The 26420-nt window shown below is 52.3% G+C and overlaps 12 protein-coding genes across 12 annotated transcripts; 7 read left to right on the top strand and 5 right to left on the bottom strand.

Moving 5' to 3' along the window:
- Positions 1-62: 62 nt before the first annotated feature.
- Positions 63-1100, bottom strand: ASPZODRAFT_12503 (hypothetical protein; the record flags this gene model as incomplete). The annotated part of the gene is made up of 1 exon (XM_022721415.1): positions 63-1100. One exon carries the CDS (start codon positions 1098-1100, stop codon positions 63-65), a length of 1038 nt encoding a protein of 345 aa, XP_022586200.1.
- Positions 1101-2229: 1129 nt separating this feature from the next.
- On the bottom strand, positions 2230-4325 carry ASPZODRAFT_148926 (hypothetical protein; the record flags this gene model as incomplete). The annotated part of the gene is made up of 3 exons (XM_022725433.1): positions 2230-3320; positions 3501-4149; positions 4212-4325. The coding sequence occupies 3 exons, from the start codon at positions 4323-4325 to the stop codon at positions 2230-2232; spliced, it is 1854 nt and encodes a 617-aa protein (XP_022586199.1).
- A 3102-nt stretch (positions 4326-7427) lies between these two features.
- Positions 7428-11442, top strand: ASPZODRAFT_55528 (hypothetical protein; the record flags this gene model as incomplete). Its single annotated transcript, XM_022728548.1, has 11 exons — positions 7428-7823; positions 7894-7991; positions 8056-8297; positions 8349-8700; positions 8766-8856; positions 8911-9585; positions 9646-10178; positions 10240-10654; positions 10725-10964; positions 11017-11296; positions 11366-11442. 11 exons carry the CDS (start codon positions 7428-7430, stop codon positions 11440-11442), a joined length of 3399 nt encoding a protein of 1132 aa, XP_022586198.1.
- Positions 11443-11823: 381 nt separating this feature from the next.
- ASPZODRAFT_55442 (hypothetical protein) lies at positions 11824-12556 on the top strand (the record flags this gene model as incomplete). The annotated part of the gene is made up of 2 exons (XM_022728544.1): positions 11824-11862; positions 11960-12556. 2 exons carry the CDS (start codon positions 11824-11826, stop codon positions 12554-12556), a joined length of 636 nt encoding a protein of 211 aa, XP_022586197.1.
- Positions 12557-12742: 186 nt separating this feature from the next.
- On the bottom strand, positions 12743-15060 carry ASPZODRAFT_55049 (hypothetical protein; the record flags this gene model as incomplete). The annotated part of the gene is made up of 5 exons (XM_022728514.1): positions 12743-13455; positions 13519-14093; positions 14158-14433; positions 14493-14902; positions 14959-15060. 5 exons carry the CDS (start codon positions 15058-15060, stop codon positions 12743-12745), a joined length of 2076 nt encoding a protein of 691 aa, XP_022586196.1.
- Positions 15061-15627: 567 nt separating this feature from the next.
- On the top strand, positions 15628-16330 carry ASPZODRAFT_448690 (hypothetical protein). The gene is made up of 3 exons (XM_022728360.1): positions 15628-15904; positions 16016-16218; positions 16284-16330. Exons 1-2 carry the CDS (start codon positions 15718-15720, stop codon positions 16123-16125), a joined length of 297 nt encoding a protein of 98 aa, XP_022586195.1. The 5' UTR covers positions 15628-15717; the 3' UTR covers positions 16126-16218; positions 16284-16330.
- Positions 15764-17429, top strand: ASPZODRAFT_127801 (hypothetical protein). The gene is made up of 6 exons (XM_022721845.1): positions 15764-15900; positions 16016-16218; positions 16284-16442; positions 16508-16654; positions 16716-16828; positions 16889-17429. The coding sequence occupies exons 2-6, from the start codon at positions 16125-16127 to the stop codon at positions 16928-16930; spliced, it is 555 nt and encodes a 184-aa protein (XP_022586194.1). The 5' UTR covers positions 15764-15900; positions 16016-16124; the 3' UTR covers positions 16931-17429.
- Positions 17430-17878: 449 nt separating this feature from the next.
- Positions 17879-18231, top strand: ASPZODRAFT_127799 (hypothetical protein). Its single transcript, XM_022721844.1, has 3 exons — positions 17879-17943; positions 17991-18103; positions 18156-18231. The coding sequence occupies exons 1-3, from the start codon at positions 17895-17897 to the stop codon at positions 18222-18224; spliced, it is 231 nt and encodes a 76-aa protein (XP_022586193.1). The 5' UTR covers positions 17879-17894; the 3' UTR covers positions 18225-18231.
- Positions 18016-19888, bottom strand: ASPZODRAFT_127798 (hypothetical protein). Its single transcript, XM_022721843.1, has 3 exons — positions 19438-19888; positions 18965-19381; positions 18016-18905 (listed from the first exon to the last, which is right to left on the bottom strand). Exons 1-3 carry the CDS (start codon positions 19658-19660, stop codon positions 18334-18336), a joined length of 1212 nt encoding a protein of 403 aa, XP_022586192.1. The 5' UTR covers positions 19661-19888; the 3' UTR covers positions 18016-18333.
- Positions 19889-20363: 475 nt separating this feature from the next.
- ASPZODRAFT_448168 (hypothetical protein) lies at positions 20364-21963 on the top strand. Its single transcript, XM_022728359.1, has one exon. The coding sequence runs from the start codon at positions 20772-20774 to the stop codon at positions 21888-21890; it is 1119 nt and encodes a 372-aa protein (XP_022586191.1). The 5' UTR covers positions 20364-20771; the 3' UTR covers positions 21891-21963.
- Positions 21964-22042: 79 nt separating this feature from the next.
- On the top strand, positions 22043-23367 carry ASPZODRAFT_448052 (hypothetical protein). Its single transcript, XM_022728358.1, has 3 exons — positions 22043-22171; positions 22241-22550; positions 22621-23367. The coding sequence occupies exons 2-3, from the start codon at positions 22299-22301 to the stop codon at positions 23290-23292; spliced, it is 924 nt and encodes a 307-aa protein (XP_022586190.1). The 5' UTR covers positions 22043-22171; positions 22241-22298; the 3' UTR covers positions 23293-23367.
- A 75-nt stretch (positions 23368-23442) lies between these two features.
- Positions 23443-26190, bottom strand: ASPZODRAFT_12492 (hypothetical protein; the record flags this gene model as incomplete). Its single annotated transcript, XM_022721408.1, has 2 exons — positions 23443-24575; positions 24639-26190. 2 exons carry the CDS (start codon positions 26188-26190, stop codon positions 23443-23445), a joined length of 2685 nt encoding a protein of 894 aa, XP_022586189.1.
- Between the last annotated feature and the right edge of the window lie 230 nt (positions 26191-26420).

Here is a 26420-nt window from a genome sequence, read left to right as displayed (position 1 = left end):
ATGGTACAGTTAGCAAGCGAGATAAGATGCAGAAGTGGAGGATCAGCCCTGCAGATGCGAATCTAATCCTCCCAGATGGTCTCCAGGTCGAGGTCTCCTCGACGTTCCGCGCCACAGACACTCCATCTCTTCCTCTTGTCGGTTCGCACGCCATAGCCGCCTAGCCCGGGGCGTGTGTTGGAAAGAGTACCGGAGGGGTTGGGAACGTCGGACGTGCCCCGCCGCCTGACTGTGCTGCCTGCAGCGTCAGACTCGTCGACCTTGTCGGCCGCGGCTTGCAGAGCAGCCAGCCGATCATCTTCGATGGCTGCAGCTTCGGCGTCTGGAATGTCTGGAATCGTTTCCAGAGATGAGATGCTGGGGCTCCGAGACCGAAGGCTGGTGGGGGTGGAAGGAATCGACGAGGCAGACGAGGCCGAGTAGCTGGGATAGGTCTCATTGTATTTCGAGCCGAGGACCATGGTTGGAGGATAATGGCTGGGTGAAGGAGTACTGCTGATGGACTGGCTCACGCTGCTGGCGGAGGAGTTGAGATGCAGCGGCGACGATGGGCGCCGGCGACTGATTCGTGGGAAGATGTGAGGAGCAAGAACTGGGGAGGTAGTTGTGGGCAAGTCGGTAGAATGGGAAGTGGACGGGTGCGCACTCATATCAAGTTCGACGTGCTCGGAGATGGTCGGGGAGATGTTCAGATTCAACGACGACATTCTCGCATCAACGGGAGTTTCTTCCTCCAGAGCATCTCGCTCTGCACTGGCCGGATTGTCCAGCAGACCCATGGGGACCCCGTGGCCCTTGACGAAGATATAGCGTCCTCGGGAATCAGGTCCGGGAGACGAGTATGCTCGCGTCATCGGCGCCGGCAGCTCCGCCAGCGATCGGGATCGAAAATGAGATCGCGAGAAGGGCGAGTGGTTCCTCACCGGCCTGGACGCAAGCTGGGTGGGGAGCGACAAGGTTATCATGACGTCCTCCGTTGCATCTGCGGTTTCCGTCCGCGTTGAACCTTCTTCTTCCGTCGTGGCCTCGACCGATTCCACAGACTCCGCCGGGCTGGGCGGCAGCATGATTTGCTCGGGTAATAATCGTGGCTCCTCCATTGTAGTTCGAGAGGCAGGATCATCCAGCTATTCCACCAACATAGTTGTTCTTCGGCGAAGGAGGGGTAGAGGACGTTCGTTGTCCGGTAGGAGTGGAGGCGGCGGCAGCAGCAGCAAACACGGTTGATAAGAACGGGGGGGGGGAAGGGAAAAAATTCTAATAGACGGGCTTGACTGATAGAGTTATCGGGGTCTCGATGCAACCTTTCGAAACGCCCGTGGCGAGGCGTGAGGGGATTCCCAGCCAGGAGAGAGACAGAGAGAGAGAGAGAGAGGCGAAGAAGCCGAACTATCCACGATCGGGAAAGAAGCCCCGGAGGAGGCGAGAAAAAGAGGGGGAAAAGAGAACGCAGTCGCCACACCAATACCACCTGCCCTGCAATAATCTAGGCCATCGCTGAACAGCAGCAGAGGCCGGTCCACACGAGCAGCAGAAAGGGAGAAAAGAAGAAGGTCGTGAACAGCCCGGGAGAGGGAAAAAAAAGGGTCCGTGAGAGCAGAACATGAAACGCGGAGAGACTGCAAAAGGATGCGATTCGGCCGTTTCTGCCTCGCCCTTTTTCTTATTGGGGCGCAGCGACGCCTCAGCCCAGCGCTGTTCTGGCTCTGGAAGCTGCTTATGATGTGCCTCTTCAGCTCGTCAAAGACGGACGTTTGGGATCTGACGCCGTGCCGTGTCCATTGCAATTACAGTACTAACTACTCTGTACGGATGCTGACGCTGACGCTCCCCCTAGCCAGTTTACGCTTCTCATCGCCCACGTTGATCGGGAAAGCCTGTATATTGGTTGCTTGCCTATCGGAAATTCTATCCAGTATCCATCTCAACCATGTTTTCGGTGTGGGTGGTTTGAGGGTTCCAATTTGTGATCCGACCCGCGACCTTAGGTAGAGAAAGCGGGGGGAAAGGAGCGATGGACAAAAGCCAAGAAATGAAAAGGGAGGATTAGGAGAATACAATTCAAATTGGTTAGGTACTTGGCCATCTTGCCTAGCTAATACCTGCTGTATTTGTGCAGGCAGGGAAAGTCATTAGGGGCTGGAATATGTCAACAACAGATGATACTCCGTACCAGGTATTCTATGACAGGGAAGGAGCAGGGGAAAAAAACAACACCCAAAGACCAGGTTAATGTCCTTCACTGCACCGTTTCGAGACGCTTTTCCGGACATAAGTCTCTCGCACCGTATCACCCTCGTACCTCAGGACTACCCATTCGCCAATGCCGTACTTTTCAGGAGCGCGTCGAACGCCGCGCCCGCCGCCGCCGATGATCAGGTTACCCGGACGGTAATTGGCGTCGGCTTGCATGCGGCGGATGGCTGAGATATGGATACGGGCGTCATAAGGAATGTCGCGCACTTCGCCACAAGGTAAAGGCCACCGGATGGGTTTCCAGGAGCCGTCCGGTTGTAGATCCATCCGGCGGAAGGGGAGATACTCCATGATGCGCCAGGAGAGAACCGACGTGAATGATAGCCCCTTGCCGTACTGAAGGCAGTCGTGCAGGACGCCTTTAGTGCTGGAGAGATGGAGAGCATTGAAGAAGTTGAAGCTCGAGGCGGACTGTTGCTTTTCGCCGCCAAATACCGGAATTCGGAACGTGACATGTTCGCCGGTATCATGCGGCTCCTGGCAGTTCTCGGCATGCTCCTCCACCGGGTCGAAGGGATCGAAAATCTCATCTCGGATGGGAGAGTATTCGCCGGAATACTCTTCGCAGCACTCGAACTGCTTGAGCTTCCTCGAATCGAACTGGAGTCCAGCGCGCTGAGCCTCTTGGACCATCCACACGAGAGGAGCGTGGCTGAGAGGCCAACGCTCCCCCGATTCAAGCTTCCAGCCGCCTCCAATGTCGGCGTGGCCGCCTGGAAACCACACCTCCTGAATGTCCTGTGTGGTTTCATCCTCCTCCTCCTCATCAGCGACAGCCACGCTCTCGACCCGCAGAGACAGGCCGGACTTGCCACTCTTCAATGACAGGTCCTCCGTCGATGCAGTCATCATGGGCACTGCCAGGCTGAGCTTGCGCTGGGGAGATGGTGCGCGGTATCGGTCTTCTCGATGTTCGTGGTGTATGCTTCCAGCTTGCGAGCTGCGGGGTGTGCGATAAACCGACTCTATTTCCCCGTGCTCTCGTGGCCGCGGACGCAAAAGCGCTGGTTCCTCTGTCGCGTCATTCTTATCATCATTCAAGACAATGGTTGGAAGGTTATCTGCTCTTTCGGGATCCGATTCGGGATCATTTTCAGATTCTTTTACAGCTTCTTTTTCGGTGGTTTCCTCGGTATCATTTTTGTTATCCTTTGGAGCATCTTGCGATGATTCCCAGTTACAGTGTGGAGCAAGGTCATGGAGCGAAGGTAAAGGCAAAGGGTGCGCCTTCCAGAGAGGGCGACTCTGCTGCTTTTTCGCAACCCACGGCTTTACTTCAGAAATGAGGTCTTGCCGGAATTTGGCGCGACGCTCATCAATGCCCACGGCATGTCGTATTACCTTGGCGGAACTGCGGGCCGTATAGGGAAATTTGCTCCTCTGCATCCACGCCGATTCAAACCGGGGCACGCTGTTGACAGTGTCGAACAAGCCCATGAACTTGATGCGGGTGATGGGCCGACTGAACGTTTCACGAAAGGCCTTCATGTAATTGAAGAGCTTTTTCTTCTCCTCGCGCTCTTCATCCGTCGCGCCGCGTCGCTGCTGCCATTTAGCAAAGGTCTTCCACGCGAATCGGATTAGCTCCTCGTTTCCGGCTTCGAGCAGGCCGATGTAATCCAACATCTCCGCGAGGAAGCGCGCGATATACGCGCCCCGGCTGAAGCCGATGAAGTAGATCTCATCGCCGGGCGAGTAATACCGCATGAGGAATTTATATCCTCCCAAGACGTGCTCAGCAAATGAAGACCCAATGGCCGAGTCCTTTGCCTTCAGGTAGGCGGATCTGATACGGTGGATTCTTCCATGGTTGGAAAGCGAGGTGGTGGTCACGTAAGTTCCAATCCCGGGTTGGTAATAGTGGAACTGGTGACTCTTGCTACGATCCAGCATCTAAAGGCGACCGTGAGCATTCCTGTCGCCGAGCACTTCGGGGGTATTAATTCAACGCTTACTCTGAAAATTTTCAACACATTGCTATCTGATTCATCACCGGAGAATTTGTTCCCGGTGCCATCGAAACACAAGACAAACTGCTTGGGAACAGTGGCAGGGCCAATAGTCACCATTTTGACTGCCTGGCGAACGGCTCCGGCTCGTTCGCTCTTTGGACTGAAATTTCTGCTCTTCTTCTAAAAACCCACCAGACGGCGAAACACGAACAGGCCAGGGCAAAGGCCAGGGGAATGAGGGCGAGAGCGACACCCTTTGTGGAAATAAGACCTATATAGGTGAACCAAATGCAGAGCGTGCGAGAACCAACATGGGTGACGGTAACCCTCGAGCTCTGGCGATATACCTCGTGTTTCTTCCTTGTTATCCACTCAGTATGGACACCCAGCCTGTCTCAGGTGTCGACCTCCAAAAAAAAATGCAAGCCTGGTGACACCAAACAGGCCCCGAGCTAGCATCCAAGTCTTCCATTCGACCAAGCCTTCCCTCGGCTCACGTCAATCCAAACGTCAGTGGAGTCAACAATGTCCCTTCCGTCGGAAGCAATCCAGTCCATAAAAACAGGCGCTTTCAGACTCAATCAGTTGTTGTATTGTGGGACCGTATTATTCAACTTGATTATTGCAAGCCCGGGCCGGGACATAACATGCACATTCGACATTATTGGACCTGCTAAGAGGGGGGAAAGGGGGAGGCCCGAGAGGGGGACCCTCCCTCATTCCGGTTTACATCACAACGGCAGTTGATGACTGTTTGGCTGATCATTCGGGATATTTTTTTCAGTCCCTCCCCCCTTCGTTTTGCAGCCGTACTCCATACAGTGTGAGACTTGCTCCCGCACAGTGTCCCTTTGTGATAGCCCATGGCCGCTGAACCACTCAGACTCAGAGATACTATGGCACTACCAACTGATCAGCGATCTGGCCTAAGATTTGCTGACAGACTGGGTACCTGATCCTGGCTGCCAGCTGCACACATGGAGCCTACCATTAGTACGGAGTAAATGCAACTACCGCCCATCGTATGTAGCATGTAGCTCCCCCCGCTTTGCCGGAGAAGGTACAGAGAGGTAGTCGACCGGCCGATAATTCCGTCACGCCTCGATTGCCACCGTACGGAGTATCTGTAATGTCTCGCTAGTTCGAGTGAACGATCTGCACGGAGTACGGTGTACGGAGTACACTGCAAACTGCACACGCTCCCTTTGCAGCGTGTCGGCAAGGGATGAAATCAGATGGGCTTCCTCCCCTGTCAAGCGGGGACCCTTAATTAGTAGATGCTGTGGACTCTCCAGAGCCACCCTGGTCCAGTGTCCAGTGTCTAGTGTCCACTATCCACCTCTGGCGCTTGGACACGAGAAGACGGCCAAGGACGAGGACGAGGACGAGAACACGATCGACACTGCTAAGATCGCAGGCGGGCGAGACGAGCCAGTAGCGGGCACATGACCCGGGCCTTGGCAGCCTGAGGCCGCAGCAACTAACCGCATCGAGCGTTCGGCAGCGCCCGCGGCAGGATCCATTGGGTTGTTCCTTCCCCCGTAGTGGTTCTTCTCAGCTTGTCGATCCCCAGTCGATCCTGCAGAAACGATCTCAACACGCCCATATGCCGCGCGGCGCTCTGAATCTGAGCTCGGGGATGTCTGAGGGAGCAAGTCCCTGGTTTCCGTAAGTGCGAGATCTACACTCGGTCGGAGCCCGTCTGGCTGCTAACTTGGCAATCGTGGCTAGCTGAGGGTCGTCGACCGGCGTCGCCAATCGCACAGAGGCGCTTTGCAAAGCGTCGGTGCACACTGCACCCTGCAAAGCGCACAGTCACTGCCTGCCTGACCTGGCTCGTGCAAGGATGCAGCAAGCAACACAACACGAAGGACTATAATGCCATCGTCTTGGCGGGAGATCTGTTGTGCAACCCACCTCTCCTTTCTTGTTTACGGAGTACGCAAACTACCTAGTTACGGGAGTATTCCGTCCTCCGTTCTCCCGGACGGGGTACTTTCTTTCTTTCTTTCTTTCTTTCTTTTTTTTCTTTCTTTCTCTTCAGAGGAGAAGAGATTGTTTGGCCTTTCTCCCAACCCCCTGTTACTTAATACCGAGGGCTAACGATCTGATTGACCTATGAAGTACTCGGCCGGAATCTCCTCCGGTTACCAGTGATCGCTTGGGTTCAGTTGGTAGACAAGGGTTTGTTTGGCTTCTCCACAAAAAGTCTCGGCTATTGTGCACACATACTACGGAGTACTCTATACGGAGTAGCTATGGAGTACTCCGTACGGAGAGTTGTTTTTTTTTTTCTTCATTCCTCCTTGTGCAATCACTTCTCCGACGAGGACCTAAATTTCTACAGGGTAATCGTCTCCTGGGCCAATATCTCGTCCTGCAGCGCAGGGCTTATTGTATCCAGATCAAGTACCCGTACTGGTAGACTGACAAGCTGCCTCTGAAACCATGCGTCTCGATGTATCACAAGTCGGTGAGGGATGATCAGACACTGACTACGGGCTGGAATGCAGGCGCCACTCGCTTGAGAACAAACAGTCTGCAGGTCTCTCGATTGGTTGTTCGCTGCATCTCGTACCGCGTCCTCCGTCGCAAGATGTTGTCCCCACTGATAATCTAAAGCTTGTGATACTCCGTACTCTCAGACCCGGCGTTCATTTGCGATCTCCCAAAAGTTCGTTCAGCTGTGGCTGGCTACTCCGTACTATCGATCTCTGGTTACCATCAATCGCCACCCCATTGGCTGCCAGCACGGTATCGACACCACATACACGGCTCACTTGAGTATCCCTATGGTCAGAAGAAGCTCCCCTCTAGCTAGGTAGTAGCTATACGGAGAAACCAGCCTCTAGTGATGATGATGCAAGGTCCACCGTGCTTCTCCCCTGCACACGAGCACCCCGTACCAAACGTAAGCAGGTGCTCCGTCCGTTCTGTACCTCGGAGCAGCTTGGCTCTCCTTTGCTGGGCAACATGGTCACCACTTACAACGATTGGTTTGGCATTGGTCGCTCAATATCAGTCCAGTCGCGAGATCCACCATGTGTTGTACTTGGTTCAATGTGTCCACTGTCCACTGTCCCGTTTAAAGGAGCAAATGTCCGATGCCGCTTCTCGTGCTTCCTCTTCTATTTTCTTTCGGTTTACTCCCTCTGTTTTTCCATACCCATACTTCTTGAAGTTTATTGCTTGGCTTTTGTTTGAGTAGAACCAGTCACAATGTTGCGCAGGTTCTCGACCACCTTTAAGAAGTCAAAAGGTGAGAAGACTGAAAGCGAGCCCAAGGAAAATGGCATTCAGGTCAACGGGAAGCGTTCAAAAACAGCGCCCGTGGCCAAAGCTCCTTCGTCAGAAGCAGATCATAGCGCAAAGCGAGGCGATGTTGTGGCGGTCTTCGACAGATTTGCACAGGTGATCCACGCTTCTCGACGTCCGCTGCCTTCGCAATCCGGGGATGGCACCTATCTCGAGCATGACACGGCCAGTTCCGGCTTGTTCCAAGATCTGCGATCTATGGGTTTTCGAGATTTGGGAACCTTGAAGGATGTCATCAAGAACCAAGCCTCTGGTGCCCTGGTTGACGACAAAACCTATTTGATGGAGCGCATCATTCAGGTACGACTTTGATTCCTCATTGATTGAAGTTCTCACTCTTTCTATAACTGCTTGCTAATGCGCCCTCAAGCTTGTCAGCGGTCTTCCCTCTCACTCAAAGAACCGAGTGGAGCTCACAAACGCATTTCTTACCCAGCTTTGGGACTCTCTGCCTCATCCTCCGTTGTCGTAAGGCATCTATCTCAATCTAAATGGATTTGCGAAATGGGCCTTGCTAATCACGGTCCTTTAGTCTAATGGGAGACGTGTATCAGTATCGATCTGCGGATGGATCCAACAACAACCCCACCCTTCCGTGGCTCGGAGCTGCTAATACGCCATATGCCCGCTCCATCCCTCCACTGACCATCCAGCCTGGTGGGTTGCCGGACCCCGGTCTGGTGTTTGACAGTCTCTTTGCTCGACAGAAGTTCACGCCTCACCCGAACAAGGTTTCCAGTGTGTTCTTCGATTGGGCATCTCTAATCATTCACGGTAAGCCCACCTCTCGCAACCAACAAGCGTTTTCAGCACATAGTCTGACAGCTATAGATATCTTTCAAACGGACCATAGAAATCCTCACATGACCAAGACGTCGTCCTACCTTGACCTCTCTATTTTGTATGGTGATAATCAGGAAGATCAGGACACGATCCGGACGTTCGAAGATGGAAAGATCAAGCCTGATTCTTTTTGCGAGTCGAGACTGCAGGCTTTCCCGGCGGCATGTTGCGTCCTCCTGGTCATGCTGAACAGATTCCACAACTATGTCGTTGAGCAGCTGGCGGCGATCAATGAGAACGGCAGATTCACCAAGCCCCGTGATGGTCTTCCTCCTGACGCGGCTAAGAAGGCGTGGGCAAAATACGACAACGACCTTTTCCAGACTGGAAGATTGTATGTGATAGGCAATTATCTGATTCCTTCATTCCCATGAAAGATTTTATTCTAACCGTCAGCAGAATCACCTGCGGTTTGTACATCAACATCACCCTGTACGACTACTTGCGGACCATTGTCAACCTCAACAGGACCAACTCCACGTGGTGTTTAGTGAGTGATGTATATGAAAGTTTAGTAGCTTCGTATTCTAACCACGGTTATTAGGATCCTCGTGCCCAGATGGAAAAGGATAAAGCCACTCCATCTGGACTCGGCAACCAGTGCTCTATTGAGTTCAACCTGGCTTACCGATGGCACTCTGCAATTAGTGCAAAGGACGAGGAATGGACCGAGAACATCTACAAGGAGCTGTTTGGCAAGCCGGCAAGTGAGGTGTCCATGCGCGAGCTGCTGATGGGACTCGGCAAATATGATCAATATCTGGACAAGGACCCTTCCAAACGAACCTTTGCCCATCTGGAGCGCCAGCCAGACGGTACGTTCCGGGATGAAGACCTCGTCAACATCTTGAAGAACGCCATCGAAGATGTTGCCGGGTCGTTTGGGCCTCGAAATGTCCCCAAGGCTCTCCGTGCCGTGGAGATCCTTGGTATCCAACAGGCTCGTCAGTGGAATACAGGCTCTTTGAACGAGTTTCGCAAGTTCTTCGGCTTGAAACCCCACGAAACATTCGAGGAGATCAACTCCAACCCGGAGATTGCTGATCAGCTTCGCCATCTTTATGAACACCCAGACTATGTGGAGCTGTACCCGGGTATTGTATCGGAGGAAGCGAAAGAACCTATGGTCCCTGGTGTGGGTATCGCTCCTACATATACCGTTTCCCGTGCTGTACTTTCCGATGCAGTGGCGCTCGTGCGTGGTGATAGATTCTATACTGTATGTGCTTTCTGTTTTCACTTGCCCCAAAGCCGTACGTGTGAGAACTAATACCTCCAGATTGATTACAACCCGAGAAATCTTACAAACTGGGGGTACTCGGAAGTGCGTTATGACCTGAACATCAACCAAGGATGTGTCTTCTATAAGCTGGCCTTGAGAGCGTTCCCATCTTTCTTCAAGCCTGATTCGATCTACGCCCATTACCCGATGACTATTCCGAGTGAGAACAGAAACATCATGAAGACACTAGGAAGAGAGCATCACTATTCCTACGAGGCACCGGCATTCATTCCTCCCCGAGTCAACCTGGTTGCGTACCCCAATGTCAGGGCGGTGCTTGAGAACCAGAAAGACTTCCGCGTCGTCTGGGGCGATGCCACTGCTTTCTGCTTTGGCAAAGGTGGCTTCGACTTCATGCTCTCTGGGGACACTACGCTCCATGCGAAGCAACGTCAGACCATGGACAAAGCTCTTTACCAGGATGAGTGGCACAAGAGTGTGAAGGAGTTTTACGAGGATATTACGCTCCAACTTTTGCAAGAACGTTCTTGCAAGATCGCAGGTATCAATCAAGTCGATATCACCCGAGAGTGAGTTCCCTACGTACTACGCCATTTACTCGAAGAAACATAGTGTGCTGACAAAAAGTAGCGTCGGAAATCTGGCCCATGTGCATTTCGCGTCCAATGTCTTTTCCTTGCCCTTGAAGACTAAGGAAAACCCTCGGGGAATTTTCACGGAGCATGAGATGTACATGATCATGGCCGTGATTTTTACCTGCATCTTCTTCGATGTGGACCCTGCGAAATCCTTCCCCCTGCGTCACGCCGCTCACGCGGTATCCCAGCAGCTGGGTGCTATTATCGAGGCCAATGTCAAGTCTATCGGCGGTTCGGGGCTGATCTCCAGCCTGATGGATGGTTTCCGTCGCAACCACAACGCCCTACAGGAGTATGGCGTCCATATGGTTCGCCGGCTGTTTGAGAGCGGGCTCGGTGCCTCGGATATTACTTGGTCCCAGATCATCCCCACCGCGACAGCCATGGTCCCCAATCAGGCCCAAGTGGTAAGTAGAAACTTGACTCTCTTCCATCTGGTTTTCCCATCCGCCCGGCTCACAAGAGGTGTTTTGCTAGTTCACTCAAATTATCGACTACTACCTGTCTGAAGATGGGAAGAAACATCTCCCTGAGATCAACCGCCTTGCCAAGCTGGATACCCGAGACTCTGATGATCTGCTCCTTCGCTACTGCATGGAAGCCATTCGTCTGAATGGAATCTTTGGCTCGTACCGCGAATCTCAGACTCATATGTCTGTGGATGACTATGGCCGTGAGGTGGACATCAAGCCGGGTGACAAGATCTTCGTCAGCTTTGTAAGTTTCCAGGCCTTTTTTTTTCCTTCTAGGTAGCTAATCCAGATCATAGGTTCAAGCAAACAGGGACCCTACCGTCTTCCCTGACCCCGATCAGGTCCGCCTCGACCGGCCCATGGATGCATACATCCACTATGGCCTCGGGCCGCACACTTGCCTTGGCAAGGATGCGAGCAAAGTCGCGTTGACGGCCATGCTACGTGTTGTTGGTAGCCTTGATAATCTGCGCCGTGCCCCTGGTCCACAGGGAGAGCTCAAGAAGATCCCTCGTGCCGGTGGATTCTACACCTACATGCGGGAGGACTATGGCAGCTACTTCCCCTTCCCAATGAGTAAGCGCTGTCCCACCGGATTTCCAACTTGGGTTTACCAAGGTATACTGATAGAACCTTCTCCTCTAGCCTTCAAGGTCCATTTCGACGGCGAGCTTCCTGCACCCAGGAACGCTCCACCACATCTTGAGATAGCTCCTGTCTAGACACTAGACCATGAAGTAGTTAATGGTTATGATATCCGCATGTATTTCTTAAGATTGCTTGTTGTTGAGTTGGACGGGATGAAGGCTGTATTTCTCACAACTGAAGTTGTTTCCATAGTGTAGCAATAAAATTGATTATTCAACAGTGTCGATTGATTTCTGAAAGTCTTCCGTAGTAAAATTCAAGCTTCCTTTTAGTGAGTTATGTCTACGAAAGCGAAAGCGTAAGGAAGCTGGCGATATCTCTACACAGACCGCCTTTTTAAACCGGCAGTGGACACACCGCCCAGCATGTGATAAACATCTACGAGTGTCCCAAAAGCATTATTGCAACCCCGACACATGCTAAGTCGACCCGAGGAGGAAAAGGATTGAAGGAAAATGCCTCCAAAGGCCGCCAAGGGCGAGTACATTGAAACCGTACGTCATGAGATCTGCTTGTTCCTCAGAGAGAGAGAAAGAGAGAGAGAGAGCTCTCCTGTGACTTACCAGCTGACAACCCTGCCCCCGTCAACAGGACACCGGAAACAAAATCTCCCGCCGCTCAAATATCCATGGCACCCAGCACATCATCCTAGGCGGGAAAACGGTCATCCAGACAGACGCCGTGATCCGCGGGGACCTGTACAGACTGCCAGGGGCGCACCCGAGTTCTTCCTCGTCGACGACAGGCGACTCGGGCGAACCGACCCCGGCTCCCGCCCCGGCGGCACCCAACACACCCTCCGTGGCGGTCTCGATCGGACGGTACAGCTACGTGTCCAAACAGGCCGTGCTGCGGCCGCCCTCCCGACTACACCGTGGCGTGCACTCGTTCTATCCGCTTAAGATCGGCGACCACGTCTTTATCGGCGAGCGGGCGGTCGTCGAGGCCGCCTCCGTGGGCAACCATGTGCATATCGGCTGCGACGCGGTTGTCGGGAGCATGGCTATCCTCAAGGACTTTGCGTACGTGCTCGACGGCGCGGTCATACCACCCGGGATGGTCGTGCCGAGTTGGTGTGTTGTTGGGGGTGCGCCGGCCAGAATTGTCGGTGAGGTCGGCGAGGGTTATGGCGTTGAAGGGGCTGAGGGGGGGTTGGCGAGAGAACGCTATCGGCTGGTGGGCAGGTGATGTTGATGGTTTTTTTATTCTTTTTTAACTCTCTTTCTCTTCTTCTGGCTTTGTGTGTGTTTTGTTTTGTTTTGTATTATACCCCTTGCGCATGAACAAAATGACATTGTATATTGAGATTGGTCTAACTACAAAGGCTTGGTCTGTAACTAACTCAGGGTCTATGAACTCGGTAATAAAGATCATCTAACCCATGTTCTCTACCACCACGGCTCGCTTGAGTTTGCTCTCACCCTCTTCATAGGGTCGGTTGGCGTCTTCGCGCGCCATGTCGTTGATCCAGCGACCATTCGGCTCCACTTTCTCGCCCTGGGAAAGCTTCGACGCAAGGTAGAGCCAGTTGAGGGTGTTACCAACAGTGCTGACTTCGTCGCAGACGTTGTCAAGGGCAAAGCGGTGCATCTTACTGTATAGAACATCGTCTGTCCACAGATCCAGTAGATGCTGAGCCACCGCGTCGGTGTCTCCAACGTCCACGAGGAACCCATTCTCCTTATCGGCCACTTGCAAGGGAATGCCGCCGGCCCTGGTTGCGATGACGGGCTTGCCCTTGTGGATCGCTTCGGAGACCTTGACCTCGAACCCTTCGCGAGTGGAGAGCTGCAACACGACCCTGGCCTTGGACAGGAGGGTGTTGAGAAGCTGGTCCGAGGGACGTAGTCTCATGACACAGATCAAATCCCGAATGTGTGGCATTTCTTCCAGGTGGGAAACCACTGCGTCGTAGATCATAGATCCGTCCGGGTCGTCCACGGAACCATGTCCGCAAATCAGCAGCTTAGGCGGTCTTCGGTCAGGGAATTCAGCGGTCAGTCGCTTGTGGAATTTTTCAAAGGACTCCAATACATCGAAGATTCCTTTAGACGGATCAAAGCGGGCCACCTGGATGATATACTGATCTAGAACCAGGGAGAATAGGTTAGCTTGCTGTTCTTGTTGGAAAATGGCTGGTACACACTTACCGTTTGGATATTCGATGGGGGGCATCCCGGCGTTTCGGCATGCGACGTTGAATACGCGGCCGTAATATGCAATATCAGCGTCACGCATGTTCTTGTTTAGTCCATCCAACCAATCCGTGGCCGCAGGCATATAGCCAACCATCTCGGCAGGGACATTGTGAGGGACAAAGTCCTGGACCGGATGGCTGAGGAAAACATCCGATTGTTGGATTCTGGCCCAGAGCCAGTTCCACGCATCCGCTTGTGGTGTGCCGGGGGTGGCGATCAGATCACTGCGCACCTGGATGTGACTGCGGAAGATCACGGGTCTGTCGGGGGCAGCGTTCTTCGCAATCGGGATCAATCCCGGCATCTGGGGATCATCTATGATAATTACATCGGCACCTCCTTCGGCCGGCGACCGCAATGGACCCCCGGGGCAAAGCCAGTATCTCTTTGCGCTATCTTGTATCCAGTCGTCCATCATTTTTTGACCTTCCGGCGTCAGACGATCCTCTGGATCCGCCACACCCTGTAGAATATTGTGATTTGTCTTCGTGATACGGAATACCCCCGGACGTGGTTTTGGCACGTACCTGGGATTTCATCTTTAGCTATTTTCTCAATGTGCCACATAGATAGAAATCAAGAAGGTCATACCATTTGATATCCGTTCCGAGCGATTTGGAGAATCTTACCAGCGCGTGTCTCATCAACGCAACGCCTCCCCCTTGGGGAGTGGCACTGAAAAACGCGATCTTGACCTTTCTCTTCTTGAGATCCGAGGCGTAATGCAGGACAGAGGCCCAAGTATTGTGACCGACCGTTTTCTTAAAATCCTCCAGGACAGTAAGGCGCACGTGGAAGGCAGTATCGACCTCGACCAAACCTTGCAAGCCGACTTGGAGCAATGGGATATTCTCAGGGCCGAAGAGCCTACAAACATCAGAGCCTGCCTTCTATCCAAAGAGACCTTTGGCTAAGCATCATCATACCTGACGCATTTTCGGCCCATGGATTCCGCTTGTTCATCGACCTGTCTGGTTTCCCAGCCTGTAGAGTGGCCGAGATCTTCGCCAGTTTCGTCAGTCTCGACCCGTTTTTCCTCGGGTAAAACCAATGGAACTATATCCATTTCCGCCCAAAGCTGGGAGCAGAGGGTTGGGCATTTTTCGGCGAGATATTTTGTCAACGCTGCTCCAACGAATTTTTCTTGATGGAGTTCGCTGAAGGACTTGAGTTTTTCAATTATGTAGTCGGAAATAGCGGAGTGGTGATGTTCGCAGTCTTTCGCAGTAAATTTGTGTTCAAGGAAGTCGAGAAGGTACGTAGTGTCTCGTATAGCAATGGCAACGGCCTCAGAGCCATCCTCCGTTTTCATGACAGCTATACCGGCGTAGATCGTCTGTTCCAGTCAGCCAAAGCGCGCCGTCTCACCGTGTTCACGCCAAGCATGCATACATCTGGAGGGGGTCCAGCCCAAGAAATCCTGGGGAAGTCGATCGACCGACGCCGATGCTGATGGGACGAAGAAACACGTCCGAACGGGGTTTCGGGGAGCATGATGACTGTAAAGACCACTGTTGATGCTGCTGATCAAGATTTCGATACTTTCTCACAGAAAGCACAGCTCAAACAGCACACCTCGAGCATTCTATACCTCGTCCATCTCGGGCAGATGCGGAAAGCCCCACCTGGCACCACGAGACGTCATCTTCATGATGATGTTTTTGCGCGGTAACTACGGCTGGCAGTCCAGAAGTCCTGATCTATCCCAGGTACTCATCGAATCACCAGCACTTAGGGGGGTTATCTAGGCGGATATTCCATTGTTTTGACGTGGCCATCTGCCCATTTTTGCCGTTATCATACTACTTCTACACATATATAGATGGTTAGCTGTTCAAAGAACTGATTGCAGGAGCTTTCTGATTGGAGTGAACCTCGGTAAAATCGCCGTCATTGAACCACCGACTGTAGCCTGGGCGGCTCTCGACCAGAAGCTGTATCCCGTGTACACTGAGACACTCAGACTCCTGCCAGGTGGCTTTTCAGAGACAGCAGGTTGTCTCACGTCCTCCCGGTTGTCCAGAGCTGGCGCAGGGTCAGAAGCAGATGTCGCTGTCCTGATAATGTTTCTGTCATGACGGGTGAAACACCCGCAGATCTTGGCGGCCGCCCTGGAGGCTTAGTCAGCGACAGCCCCTTTTACACCCCTCGATGCTTGCATCCTGGCAGGAAGCACGACAATCAGCGGATGCCTCGTGTGCCCTGTCGGAACTGTCCCTTTGTCGGTACGTGACTGTTTTCTGGACACTCCTTGCAACTGTGCTTGTTCTTCTCGCCCTTTCCGACCTCGTGCTGGTTTTATTTGGAGCCCAGTCAATACTCGACTCGTACACCGTGAGTCCGTCCTCGTGTGGCTTTTCCAATCCCAGGGAATCGTTTGTTGAGAGCAGGGATTCTATTCGGGCTGTCTTGATCAATGCTTGATTGTTGACACCTGCCATTTCTTCAGGGACTCTGTCGATCATTGAAGCTTCACAGAGCATTTGTATCCTCCTCCTAAACCACCCTACCAGGTTTCGTTGCGACACACTCGGGTGTCGCAGTCAATTTCCGTCATAATGGGTGGCTCCGTGTCTAAGATTATGGGGAAGATCTTTGGGACGAAGGAAATGCGCATCCTGATGCTGGGTTTGGATGCTGCTGGAAAGACAAGTATGGCATTCGCCCTGCTCCACCTCATCGAGATGCTAGCTGCTAACATGTCTTGCTCAACCTAGCGATCCTTTACAAGCTCAAGCTCACCAATCAGGACGTCACCACCATTCCTACAGTTGGCTTCAACGTTGAAAGTGTCACCTATAAAAATGTCAAGTTCAATGTTTGGGATGTGGGTGGCCAGGACAAGATCCGGCCTCTGTGGAGACATTATTATTCTGGTATGACTAACAGAGATGGGGGGGAGAAATGCATCACATGCAAGGCGTGCTGACGTTCGGATTAGGTACGCAAGGTTTGATCTTCGTCGTCGACTCTAGTGATACACAACGCATGGACGAGGCTCGCTCCGAACTACACAAGATCATCAACGACCGCGAAATGAAAGACGCTCTTCTACTGGTGTTTGCCAACAAGCAAGACATTCAGGGTCGTAAGTTTTTTCTATCATGAATTCATTTCAAACCCAGCGATGTTAATTTTTCTTTCTGCAGATCTGAGCCCTGAGGAAGTCACCAATGCTCTTCAACTCACCAAATTGAAGGATAAGCTCTGGTATGTCGCTCCCAGTGTTGCGACGGAGGGAACAGGCATCTTTGAGGGACTGGTAAGCTTTTCATCCTTTGACAACCCGAGCATGGATCATTTTCTGACGGTCAAACCACAGGCATGGCTCTCCAACAATGTCAAGACCCCGCCCCAGAAATAGAATGGCCAACAATTTGCCCTTTTCCCCCGGGTTATTCGCATCTGAGAGGCGCTGCGCAATAGCCTCATGTACAACACTCTGATCGCGACGCTACCTATACCAATCTTCTCGATTTCGCTTCATGTCCGTTTTTGATGACAGAACGACGCAGCATTTGAAACTTCATCTCTCGCTTGCCGCTCTCCATGCATATCAATTTCCTGTGTTTCCCCCCTTGTCTCCAGTTTCCTTTGTTGTCATTGTTTCCTGTTCTGAATAATATTCCGTGATATCCCCTCTGTTCCTTTATGGGTCAGTTATGAGTTTTACCACCTTACACCTTAATAATACAGTTGGCTTTGATTTGCTTCTGTTGCTTTTCCTTTCTGCTCTTGTGTTGTGCTATACATTTTTTTCTATTTTCTAGAGTAAAATAGAGGGCAGTTTGGTCTGTGTTGATTTGCCTAAAGCTCCATCAAAGGCTTATCTCAGCAATAATAAAAGCGCTACATCTCTTGCTCTACTCTACTTAATTTTTCTTAAGCATGCAGTCTTAGAAGCTATCTATCGCGCCTTCGGAGCACACCTCCGGTCCACGGTCAGCTACGTTGGTACCATTACCAGGCTCACGGTTCCAACAAATAGGAACCCAATTATTCTAGAGCCGAACACGGACAGTAAGCTCTCCGGATCAAGATCCGTCACCTCTTGTAGATGATATTAGACACATTTTCCATTAGATTAGACACGCCTTCTGTTCAATATGGTAGGAGAGAGAAAAAGTGTCCGAATCGCCACTTCTGGATCAAATATCCTACGCAGGAAAATGAATGTCACGCTGACGGCAAGGCCGGAAGTTGATCGCCGTCGCTAATATAAATACAGCGTTGAATCTTGCCTTGTGGTTGTCGAAACATCGATATAATTTACATACAATCTCATTGTATACATCTATCAAGACCGACCGATTACAAAAAACGGTACAATGCCTCAGTTCAAGAAGGGAGATTCTGTTCGCTACAAGCCTGTCGGAGGTGAGAACATATATATATATATGGAATTATGGAACTGATAAGTGCAGGACCTGAGTCCAAGACATCCGAGAGCGTCGGTATAGTCCGTGAAGTTAGCACTGTGCCTACCCAGCTTACGGGCCGAAACGTCGAGGCGTCGAGGGAAGAGCCCCGTTACGAGGTATGTTGCTGGTGGAAAATAGAAAAACTGTAATGTCCGCTGATTTTGGCAGATTGAAAACAGCCATACGCACAAGAGGTCTGCCATTAAGGAAGCCAACATCATCGGGCCTGCCGAGTAGAAGATGGGATTTATATGTTTTGACGGTGTGGGGTGCCTTAATGTGTATGATAGAATAGGAAAATAGAAAGGTGTTTTGGGATTTATTCAAAAAGGTGTAGAAAATAAGCTTATGGCTGGCCCGGCCAGACGTCGTTGGCGATCTCGCGGACAAGCTTCAGTTTCTCAACCATCCCGTTCCAGTCAATATCGTTGCCCTCGCGGTGACTGGCGAAGCCGCACTGGGGGCTCACGCCCACCTGGTTCAGGGCCTCCTCGATGGAGATGCCGTTACCTTCGGCAATGAACTGGGCGGCGTCTTGCACGCGCTTCTTCATCTCCTCCTTGTCTTCGAGCTTGGGGAACTTGCTCGTCACCACTCCCAGGATGACGTTCTTGTTCCGGGGCAGCTCCTTGAGGGGCTCGAACCCGCCGGCACGGGGGGTGTCGTACTCGAGGTAGTAGGTGTCGACGTGCAACTCCTGGAAGAGCTGGGTGGCAATCCGGTCATAACCACCCTCGGAGAAGTGGCGGCTGTTGACGAAGTTGCCTCGGCAGAGGTGGATACCGACGTGGAAATCAGCAGGACGCTTGGCGATGCAATCATTATACAGCTTGATGTACTTGTCGAACAACTCGTCGACGGAGTACTTGTTCATTGTGTCCGCCTTCCAGCCTGCAATCATTTTCTCCGAGCAGAAGTCTTTTCACTGAGTGAGCCAGGTGTCCCGGGAGGGAAATAGAAAGAATAAATCAACTCACATGCAAGATTGGGATCATCGAATTGGACGTTCCTGCAGCCGGCATCGTACAGAATCTGCAATTCGTCTTGATAGGCTTTGGCAATGTCACCAAAGTACTCTTCGTCAGAAGCGTACACTTCCTTAGGATAGGCGTTACCCTCCCGGTAACGCAGATGATACCAGTTCGGTGCAGCAAGGGTGATTTTGAGGTTCTTCACCTCCTCTGTAGGTACCAGGCTGGCGAGGTATTTGAATTGGTCGACATACGTGCTGCCGACGTGCTTGATTTTGCCGACACAAATACAGCTCTCGCCAGGCTTGTGGTTCGCCTCGATGAACGCAGCAATGTCCGGAATATAGGGACGGAACTGATCGATGTCGATGTCGTTGATTTCCTCAAACCCGTCCAGGCCAGGGAAAAAGGTGCCCCAGAACACTACGAGATCCGTCGGTCAATACTCGAAGAATTGCAAGATCCGCAATCAATCTTACTGTGTCTGCAGTACTCTCCATCCGAGATGGCCGAGTATCCAAGCTGTTTCTGGGTCTCGACGATCATCTTAATCTCCCTCCCCTCAACCGCCTCCAACTCCGACTTGGTGACCTCTCCCTTCTCAAAGGCAGTCCTTTTAGCGAGAAGGTCATCTGGACGAAGTAGCGAGCCTAGGTGCTCCGCCCGGAACGGAGGCCGTTGATGAAACTGCTGGGCAGACATTTTTTCCTCTTAGTTCACAAAACAGCGCGAGTGGAAAGAAGCGGGATGATTATGGAGGGTCAGGACGGGCGTAGAGGGGTTGAGTTATTTATATAGCAACAGCCGACTGCCCCTCTCTGCACGAAGAAACGAGCTGCACACGGAGGAGGAGAGGAAAGCACGGCTTTTGTATCTCTCCCCATTGCCGAATCTCCCACTCTGACTCTCTGTCCAGCCCCACCATCAGCTCCTACTCCGTGATGAGTCCGTGAGTCGGTAAAGCGTTGTGGAAGAGACAGGCAAGTGGGAGATTATGGGGCTACGGGCGAGTCTTACACCGTGGCCTCTGATTCAATTGTCTATCTGGACATGCGCATGGGGTGAATTCCATCTCTCATATCTCTCATATCTCTCATTATCGCCTCCAACTCGGTATCCTTGATCCTTGAACGTACGTGGAGTGCATCGAGTGGTGGGGTAAAGCTGCAGGCACAGTCAAACCACGTCTGTCTATCTCTGAGATCCTTGACGGAGATTCGATTGAGTTATCGATCTAGAAGTCACTGGTCATCAGCATTGTAGATGTACTCTTAATTGAAAAGACAGAGATTTACCTGTGGTAAGTAGTAGTTAACAGGTACTAATCAACTAGGTAGTTGTTAACTGTTCTTCCATCGGATTTCCTCCCAGGGGGTTTGCCGGCGGGCGCTAGACTTGGATATCATGTGACAGTTGATTTGACCTTGGCTCCTTTTTGAAAGAGGCTGGAGAGAACAGGACACTGCTCAGGATCCTACAAATTACAACGCGTTATATATATTCTCGTCCGTCTGTTTGAGTCTTCAGGGCCTCTTCTACTGCAGTCGGGTTTGCTCGACCGCGATAAGTAAGTGGGGCACTGATTGTTCCAGCATTTGTGAAGACAAGCTCTTGACGTCAACTGGACAGTACCAGTGCATTTAGCCAGCTTATACGGACCGTCTAAATACAGCCATTCGAATCACTTCATATCAGGGACCGTGTCGTCGAGAACCATGATCGTCGCTCCCTCATGAACCTACGTGTGCGCTAGGGAGAACACCGGGCGATGCGGGGTTTGAGTTGCGTCATGACCTGAATCGGTCCTTGTGAGATGATGTTTTCTTCTCTGCCAGCCCCAAAACCTCGACTGGAGTCGCTTCCGAACGAGCTCCTAGATCAGATTCTTTCCTACTTGGTGACGGAACCTCCGTCGTCTACGCGATTTCATGCCACGCCTAGCGCACAGGTCGTTCGGTCCGAGACGAGGGACCTGAAGAACTTCTCGCTAGTTTCCTCTCGATTGCTGGCGACTGTTCGACCGTATCTCTTCACCCACGTCTGTTTTGACCTTGGGTACGAAGCGAGCGTTGCCTCCTTTATCGAACAATGGGGTCTTGCCCGGTATGTTGTGTCCTTGGTGGTGACGGTGAGCGCTCCGTCTACCCGAGGCGATCCCCTCTGGTGGCAGCGGGTGCTTCGGTATCTCGACCCTCAACGCATTCTGGTGGTTGCAGCCCCCCAGCTTCTTGGGAAAATGCTTGGTGCTGAGGTTCTGGAGACACATGGCTGGGCGTTTGACATCCCTCTGCAGGCGTTGCAGCTGGAGAAAAACCACCGTGTCAGCGATCCGAGCCTTCTTGCACCCCTTGATCCTCAGAGGAACCTCCTTTCAGCAAGACCATGGGAATCCCTGTCCTTCAACGAGTCTTCGTCTCTCAAGGCGTATAACCATTACGAATACTTTCTTCTCAACGTGCCCTCTGCGTTTGACCGATGGGCTGCTCTCAGTAGCAGTACCTCTCTGGCCGCCCCACAGGACTTGGCGGCGGCACTCTCACTGCATCGGCTGACCAGATTCTCCTATACGGCCGTGTTCCCCTTCTACAACCATGTCGGCTTGGTCCTCGAGGTGGTAAAGATGATGAGCAGTTTACGGTCTTTTGCCGTCCAACTAGCACCGGGGCGAAACGACAACATTATTGAAATCGAACAGCGAGGCTCCTTGGACCCCAGTGATCCGTGGATGGAGCTATATACCGGATACTCTCTTATTGCGCATGTGGTGCGAGAACGTTGGCACAAGGGTCACTTGAGGAGATTCGAATCCCGCGATTTTGCCATCGAGGCTCTCCAGGAGGAGCTGTCTGTCATCCTAGTGGACGTTTTAGAGCAAGACGGATGGGTTCATGACGGCAATGGAGCATGGAGCAAACAGTCTCGCATTATATAGAAAAAAATACTCCATTTCCCAATCAATTTGCAATCCAAATCAATGATATAGAATAAATTAACTCATCTCAAACTTTGAAATTTGATTTCGACTTAGATCAAGACTTATCAATCTTAGTGGACTCAGCGCTTGGCACCGCAACGTCCTGCCATCTACCAACCATCAACCCCGACCATGAGATAGGACTGATACTGCTGCACAGATGCTAGATTAGTATGCTGTTAGGCTGTATCATACTAATGAAAGCGATGAGATGCACTAATATCTCATTTAAAACAAGCGTCAGTCATACCCAGGGATGATCCCAGTGTCCGTAAATCATCTCTAACCCGTCTATCTCATCTATACAGAACGAAGGCCCGTGAATAGATACTAAGTACTACTTCACTTACTATCTAAGAGGTTACCATGTCATCGACCGATGTATACTCTGCCGAACCCGCTTTGCCTCGCCTTGCTACTTCGTTTCTTTCCCGACCCGAGACGGAAGACTCGAGCTTAAAGTCTCGGGATGACCCCTCTCAGAGATGGAATCTGCGACGGGACATGGAAGCCGGTATTCAGCGTGGTGCAAACGGTGTTTTCAAATGCGGAACCGTCATTGGATTCTCGAAGCTGAGGGGGAAGATAAGAGACGATGACTTTGAATGCGTTGGAGAGGTAGTTTCTTTTCCATTACCTAGGTAACCACTGACCAGTGCAGGCTGATCAAACAATACCATATTGCTAGGTCCCACGACTTCTTCTTAGTTCCCTGCTCTGGCAAGAGACAGAGAGTTCTGTTTTCATCATCCATCCGTCCAATTACGCTGCCTTTGCGCCCGAGACGCTCCTCGCTTCTCTCCTGACGAGCCCTCATCACCAGCCAGCTCCGACTCGCGAGCACGCCATCCAACGACTCAACAACGTCCAACTGCTGTCCATCTTCGATCTCCCCAGCGCTGTACGCGCCATCAGCAGCGTGTCCGAGAGACTCAATGAGCTCCAAAAGTCGAGGCGTACCTCGCCGGTTCTCTTCATCATTGCGGGACTCGACACCTTCACCGAAGCGACCATCCGAGCCTCGAATCCAGTCAAGGGGGCAGCTCTGCTCCAATCCACGCTGAGGACATTGACTAGATTGTCGCGCGTGTACGCTGCTTTTCTCTCCGTGATGCTTGTCAACACCAGCGGTGTGGGGAAATCCCCGGGGACAGGAACTCCATCAGATCCAAGTTCAGACCACATCCATTCAGTCTTTCATACCGTGGGCAGCCTTTTCCCAACCCTGTTGATGAGAACCCTCGACCAAGGCATCGATACACACCTCTTGCTTTCGACGGTCAAAGGCGCGCAGGTCGTCGAGGTGGTCAAGGACCGTGTAGGTGATGGGGTGGGTAAATGGTGTATTTGGAAGGCATAGATGGGCATAGCCATACAGGAATATAAGATGGTACATTCGACTATTCTATTTAATAGCCATCATAATACTACACTTCCATACATAGCAGGTATCATACCATCACCATCAATCCTGGAATAGGTAAAGAACGGGTACATCAACAATAATGTCTTATGCACCGGCCCCGTCCGTTTCCGCCCAGATGCGCAGCACCGCACGCTCGACGACCGCCTGTGCGTCCTGTTCGCAGCGCGTGAGGTCTTGCCGGACCGTGCTCTCCTCGAACTGGATATCCTGTTGCTGGACCTTGACCCACTGTTTGTGCCGCTCGCAGCGTTTCTTCAAGCAGACGCCGCGCGCAAAGCTGGCCAGGTCATCTTTGTTTGTATCAGCCATGGCGACGTCACCGTCCGCGTCCGTTGACGAGTCTGGGTAACTCGCCGCCAGGGATTCCGGGGTGCCTTCCTTGAGGGCTTTATTCCCGGGTTCGGAGAGTCTCCATTCGTCGAATTCATCGTCCGACCAGGCGAGTCGGGCATCGAAGCCGCAGATGTCCTTCCATCCGCCCTTGGGGTCTGTCTGCTTCAGCCGCTCCAGGATGCTCTTGGTCCGGTGCCGCACGAGGACGATAAACGCGCTGCGGGCACTCAGCATCTGCTTGCGGTGCAGTAGCTCGTCGCGCCATTTGCGTAGCTTGTCGATCTTCGCGGCCTCGTCTGCAGAATAGGTCAGACCCTTTGCATCGATGTCTAGACCGAGCTTCTTGCTGCCATTGGCCGACGCTTTGGTTTCGCCCTCGGGCTTATTCTCGTTGTTGGTTTCGCTGCCTATCTCCTTTTCTTCCCCTTCTTCTGGGGGTGGTGAGACGAGACGCTCACCCAGTTTGTGGAACTCTTCCACGGATGAAACGCCGGAAACAACGGCCTTGAGCTCGGCGGCCGTCAACGTGCCACCCCGGCTACCAAGCTCATCCAGAGCCCTACCTTCAAGATCCATCTCGCCTTCCTCGTCGTCGTTCGAAATCTCTTCCGCATGAGAATCGTCGGGGTCTCCATCCGTGCTGTGCCCGTCTCTCCCACGACCTTTGAACCGACTTGAAACAATCGACGCAGGCCGTCCCTTGCGCAGTGTAGGGCCCAGATTAAGGTGCTGGGTCTTTCGCAGCATAAACTCCCGACCATGGTCATCGGAGCAGTATTTGCTGGGGGGACTTGCCCTGACCCGGGCCGGTTTCCGACACTCAGGTAACCGGCACATGGGTTTCCAGGAAGTGCGCCCCTTGCCTTTTTCATGGCAATTGGGACCTGAAATAAAATTGTTCAGCTCATGTACACAGGGGGTGTGCGAGTTTCCGAGGGCAGACTTACAGATGTACTTCTCAATGAGATCTGCGTCCCTCGGGTGGATGTTCACGCACTTTCCATGGAACCAGTCCTCACACTCGCCGTCGCAGGCAATCATCCATGTGTGGTTATCCGGCTTGCGGCATATACAAAACACCACATCAGGGTCAGAGATATCGTCCTCCTCGTCATCCTCCGCGCCCTCTTCATCGTCTTCGTTTTCCGCCGCCGGATCTTTTGTTCCTCTCCTTTTACCTTCGGGGGCTGGAGACCCTGCGATAGAGGCAGAGCCTTGTTTCTTGGAACGAGGACCCTTGCCATTTCGAGCGAGCACAGGAGTATTAGACCGCCGACCATCAACGCCAGCCTGATCAGCTTCATTAAGCTTTCGCTTCTTGGTGGCTGGTGGCTTTTTGGTAGCTGTGCCTTTCTTGGTCGCGCCCGGACCCGGTTTTTTCGGGGCTTTCGTGGCTGCCACGGGTGACGAGCGGTCTGAAGAGGATGCCCGTGAGACCGACTCACGCTTGAGATTAGCTATCTTCTTTGTCGTAGGATGATCGTCAGGGGAGTCGATTCCGTCAAGCTGGGCCATTCCCGGTTTCAGGCCATTTACGGCGAAACTGTCGCCAGAAGCCTCAGTCTTGACGTGGATAGGCTCATCGGCGGAAGATTCGAATATTTTGTTGTAGATATCGGCCCAACCGAGAGCATCTTCCTGTGATCCTAAGAATGATGCCTCTGGGGTCCTGAACTGTTCGTGGACCATGCTGGCCCTCCGATAGCCAAAGAACCCGCTCTGTCGCCAACCTGTAACCCCAACAATCCGGTCACCTTTCACAATGATGTTAGAGCGTGTGAGATTGTTGTGGGCAAAACAGAGTTGTTCATCGCCAGCTTTGTCTCGAAACAGAATTTCCCTCTCGGCTTCCGTTACGTCGGGCTGTGGTTGTGAATTTAGCTCGCGACAGACATACGAGGCCCCGTCATACGAGCACTCGATGGCGCCCAAGAGTCGCAGGAGTCGATGAGTCTGTCGTTTGAAAGAATGGATTTGTTCGGGAGCAAGATACCTCCAGGCCACCTCGAGCGACACCCCGGGGATACGAGACTCCACCGTGACGTTCTTCCCATCGATAGTCCCATAAAAGTAGATGACCGGAACTGCGATCCCCATCTCTTTAAGTGTGTCCTCTGCATTCCTCGCCGACCACTCTTCGTTCGCGTTGACACAGGAGAACCGTTCAACTGCCGCATCGTCGGCCGTCTCCTGGTCCACTCTGATAATCAAACTACCTGCCGCATATGCAGCTCTGGATCCCGGTTCCCCTAAAGAGTTTTCCGCGGTGCAATATGTCTTGACCACATCCTCCCAGTAGGACAACGACTCGTCTTCCGGCTCATGCCATTGGTCGTAGCGGGGTTTGAAGTCGCCATCGCTGGGCGCGTATCGACCATAGTGCACGCTGCGAGAGAGATAGGGATCGTCTTTTGGAATCGAGTCGGGTGGCGCTTCGTAGGGATAGACTGCTGCACCGTTCGTCTGGCTCACGCCAGGCGAGTCGACAGCGTCAGCCATCAATATCGCAGCGGAGCAGTGTCCAGCCTTCGATTTGAGATATCTCCAAAGACAGGAAAAAAGGAAAGACTGGTTTGTAAGTAATCACTCAAGACTGTTGATTAACTGTCAAGTGAATGCGGCCTTCCCAAAACCCATGGAGGACATCACGTGAGAATAAAATATCTCTCAGACGTAGCAGCCATTAAATCCGCCGGCATTCACACACAGCTAAAGATATATCAGCCCGC

Source organism: Penicilliopsis zonata (assembly GCF_001890105.1).
Source record: "Penicilliopsis zonata CBS 506.65 unplaced genomic scaffold ASPZOscaffold_1, whole genome shotgun sequence".
Taxonomy (NCBI): domain Eukaryota; kingdom Fungi; phylum Ascomycota; class Eurotiomycetes; order Eurotiales; family Aspergillaceae; genus Penicilliopsis; species Penicilliopsis zonata.
This window is presented reverse-complemented; position numbering and strand designations above follow the sequence as displayed.

Coding starts and splice junctions, on each gene's coding strand:
- ASPZODRAFT_448690 (XM_022728360.1), top strand. CDS start 15,718: ATGCTTGCATCCTGGCAGGAAGCACGACAATCAGCGGATGCCTCGTGT. Junction 15,905..16,015: donor ACTCGACTCGTACACCGTGA/GTCCGTCCTCGT, acceptor CCATTTCTTCAG/GGACTCTGTCGATCATTGAA.
- ASPZODRAFT_127801 (XM_022721845.1), top strand. CDS start 16,125: ATGGGTGGCTCCGTGTCTAAGATTATGGGGAAGATCTTTGGGACGAAG. Junction 16,443..16,507: donor GTGGAGACATTATTATTCTG/GTATGACTAACA, acceptor CGTTCGGATTAG/GTACGCAAGGTTTGATCTTC. Junction 16,655..16,715: donor CAAGCAAGACATTCAGGGTC/GTAAGTTTTTTC, acceptor TTCTTTCTGCAG/ATCTGAGCCCTGAGGAAGTC.
- ASPZODRAFT_127799 (XM_022721844.1), top strand. CDS start 17,895: ATGCCTCAGTTCAAGAAGGGAGATTCTGTTCGCTACAAGCCTGTCGGA. Junction 17,944..17,990: donor TCGCTACAAGCCTGTCGGAG/GTGAGAACATAT, acceptor TGATAAGTGCAG/GACCTGAGTCCAAGACATCC. Junction 18,104..18,155: donor GGGAAGAGCCCCGTTACGAG/GTATGTTGCTGG, acceptor TGATTTTGGCAG/ATTGAAAACAGCCATACGCA.
- ASPZODRAFT_127798 (XM_022721843.1), bottom strand. CDS start 19,660: ATGTCTGCCCAGCAGTTTCATCAACGGCCTCCGTTCCGGGCGGAGCAC. Junction 19,382..19,437: donor TGGAGAGTACTGCAGACACA/GTAAGATTGATT, acceptor CGGATCTCGTAG/TGTTCTGGGGCACCTTTTTC. Junction 18,906..18,964: donor CGATGATCCCAATCTTGCAT/GTGAGTTGATTT, acceptor CTCAGTGAAAAG/ACTTCTGCTCGGAGAAAATG.
- ASPZODRAFT_448168 (XM_022728359.1), top strand. CDS start 20,772: ATGATGTTTTCTTCTCTGCCAGCCCCAAAACCTCGACTGGAGTCGCTT.
- ASPZODRAFT_448052 (XM_022728358.1), top strand. CDS start 22,299: ATGTCATCGACCGATGTATACTCTGCCGAACCCGCTTTGCCTCGCCTT. Junction 22,551..22,620: donor ACTTTGAATGCGTTGGAGAG/GTAGTTTCTTTT, acceptor CCATATTGCTAG/GTCCCACGACTTCTTCTTAG.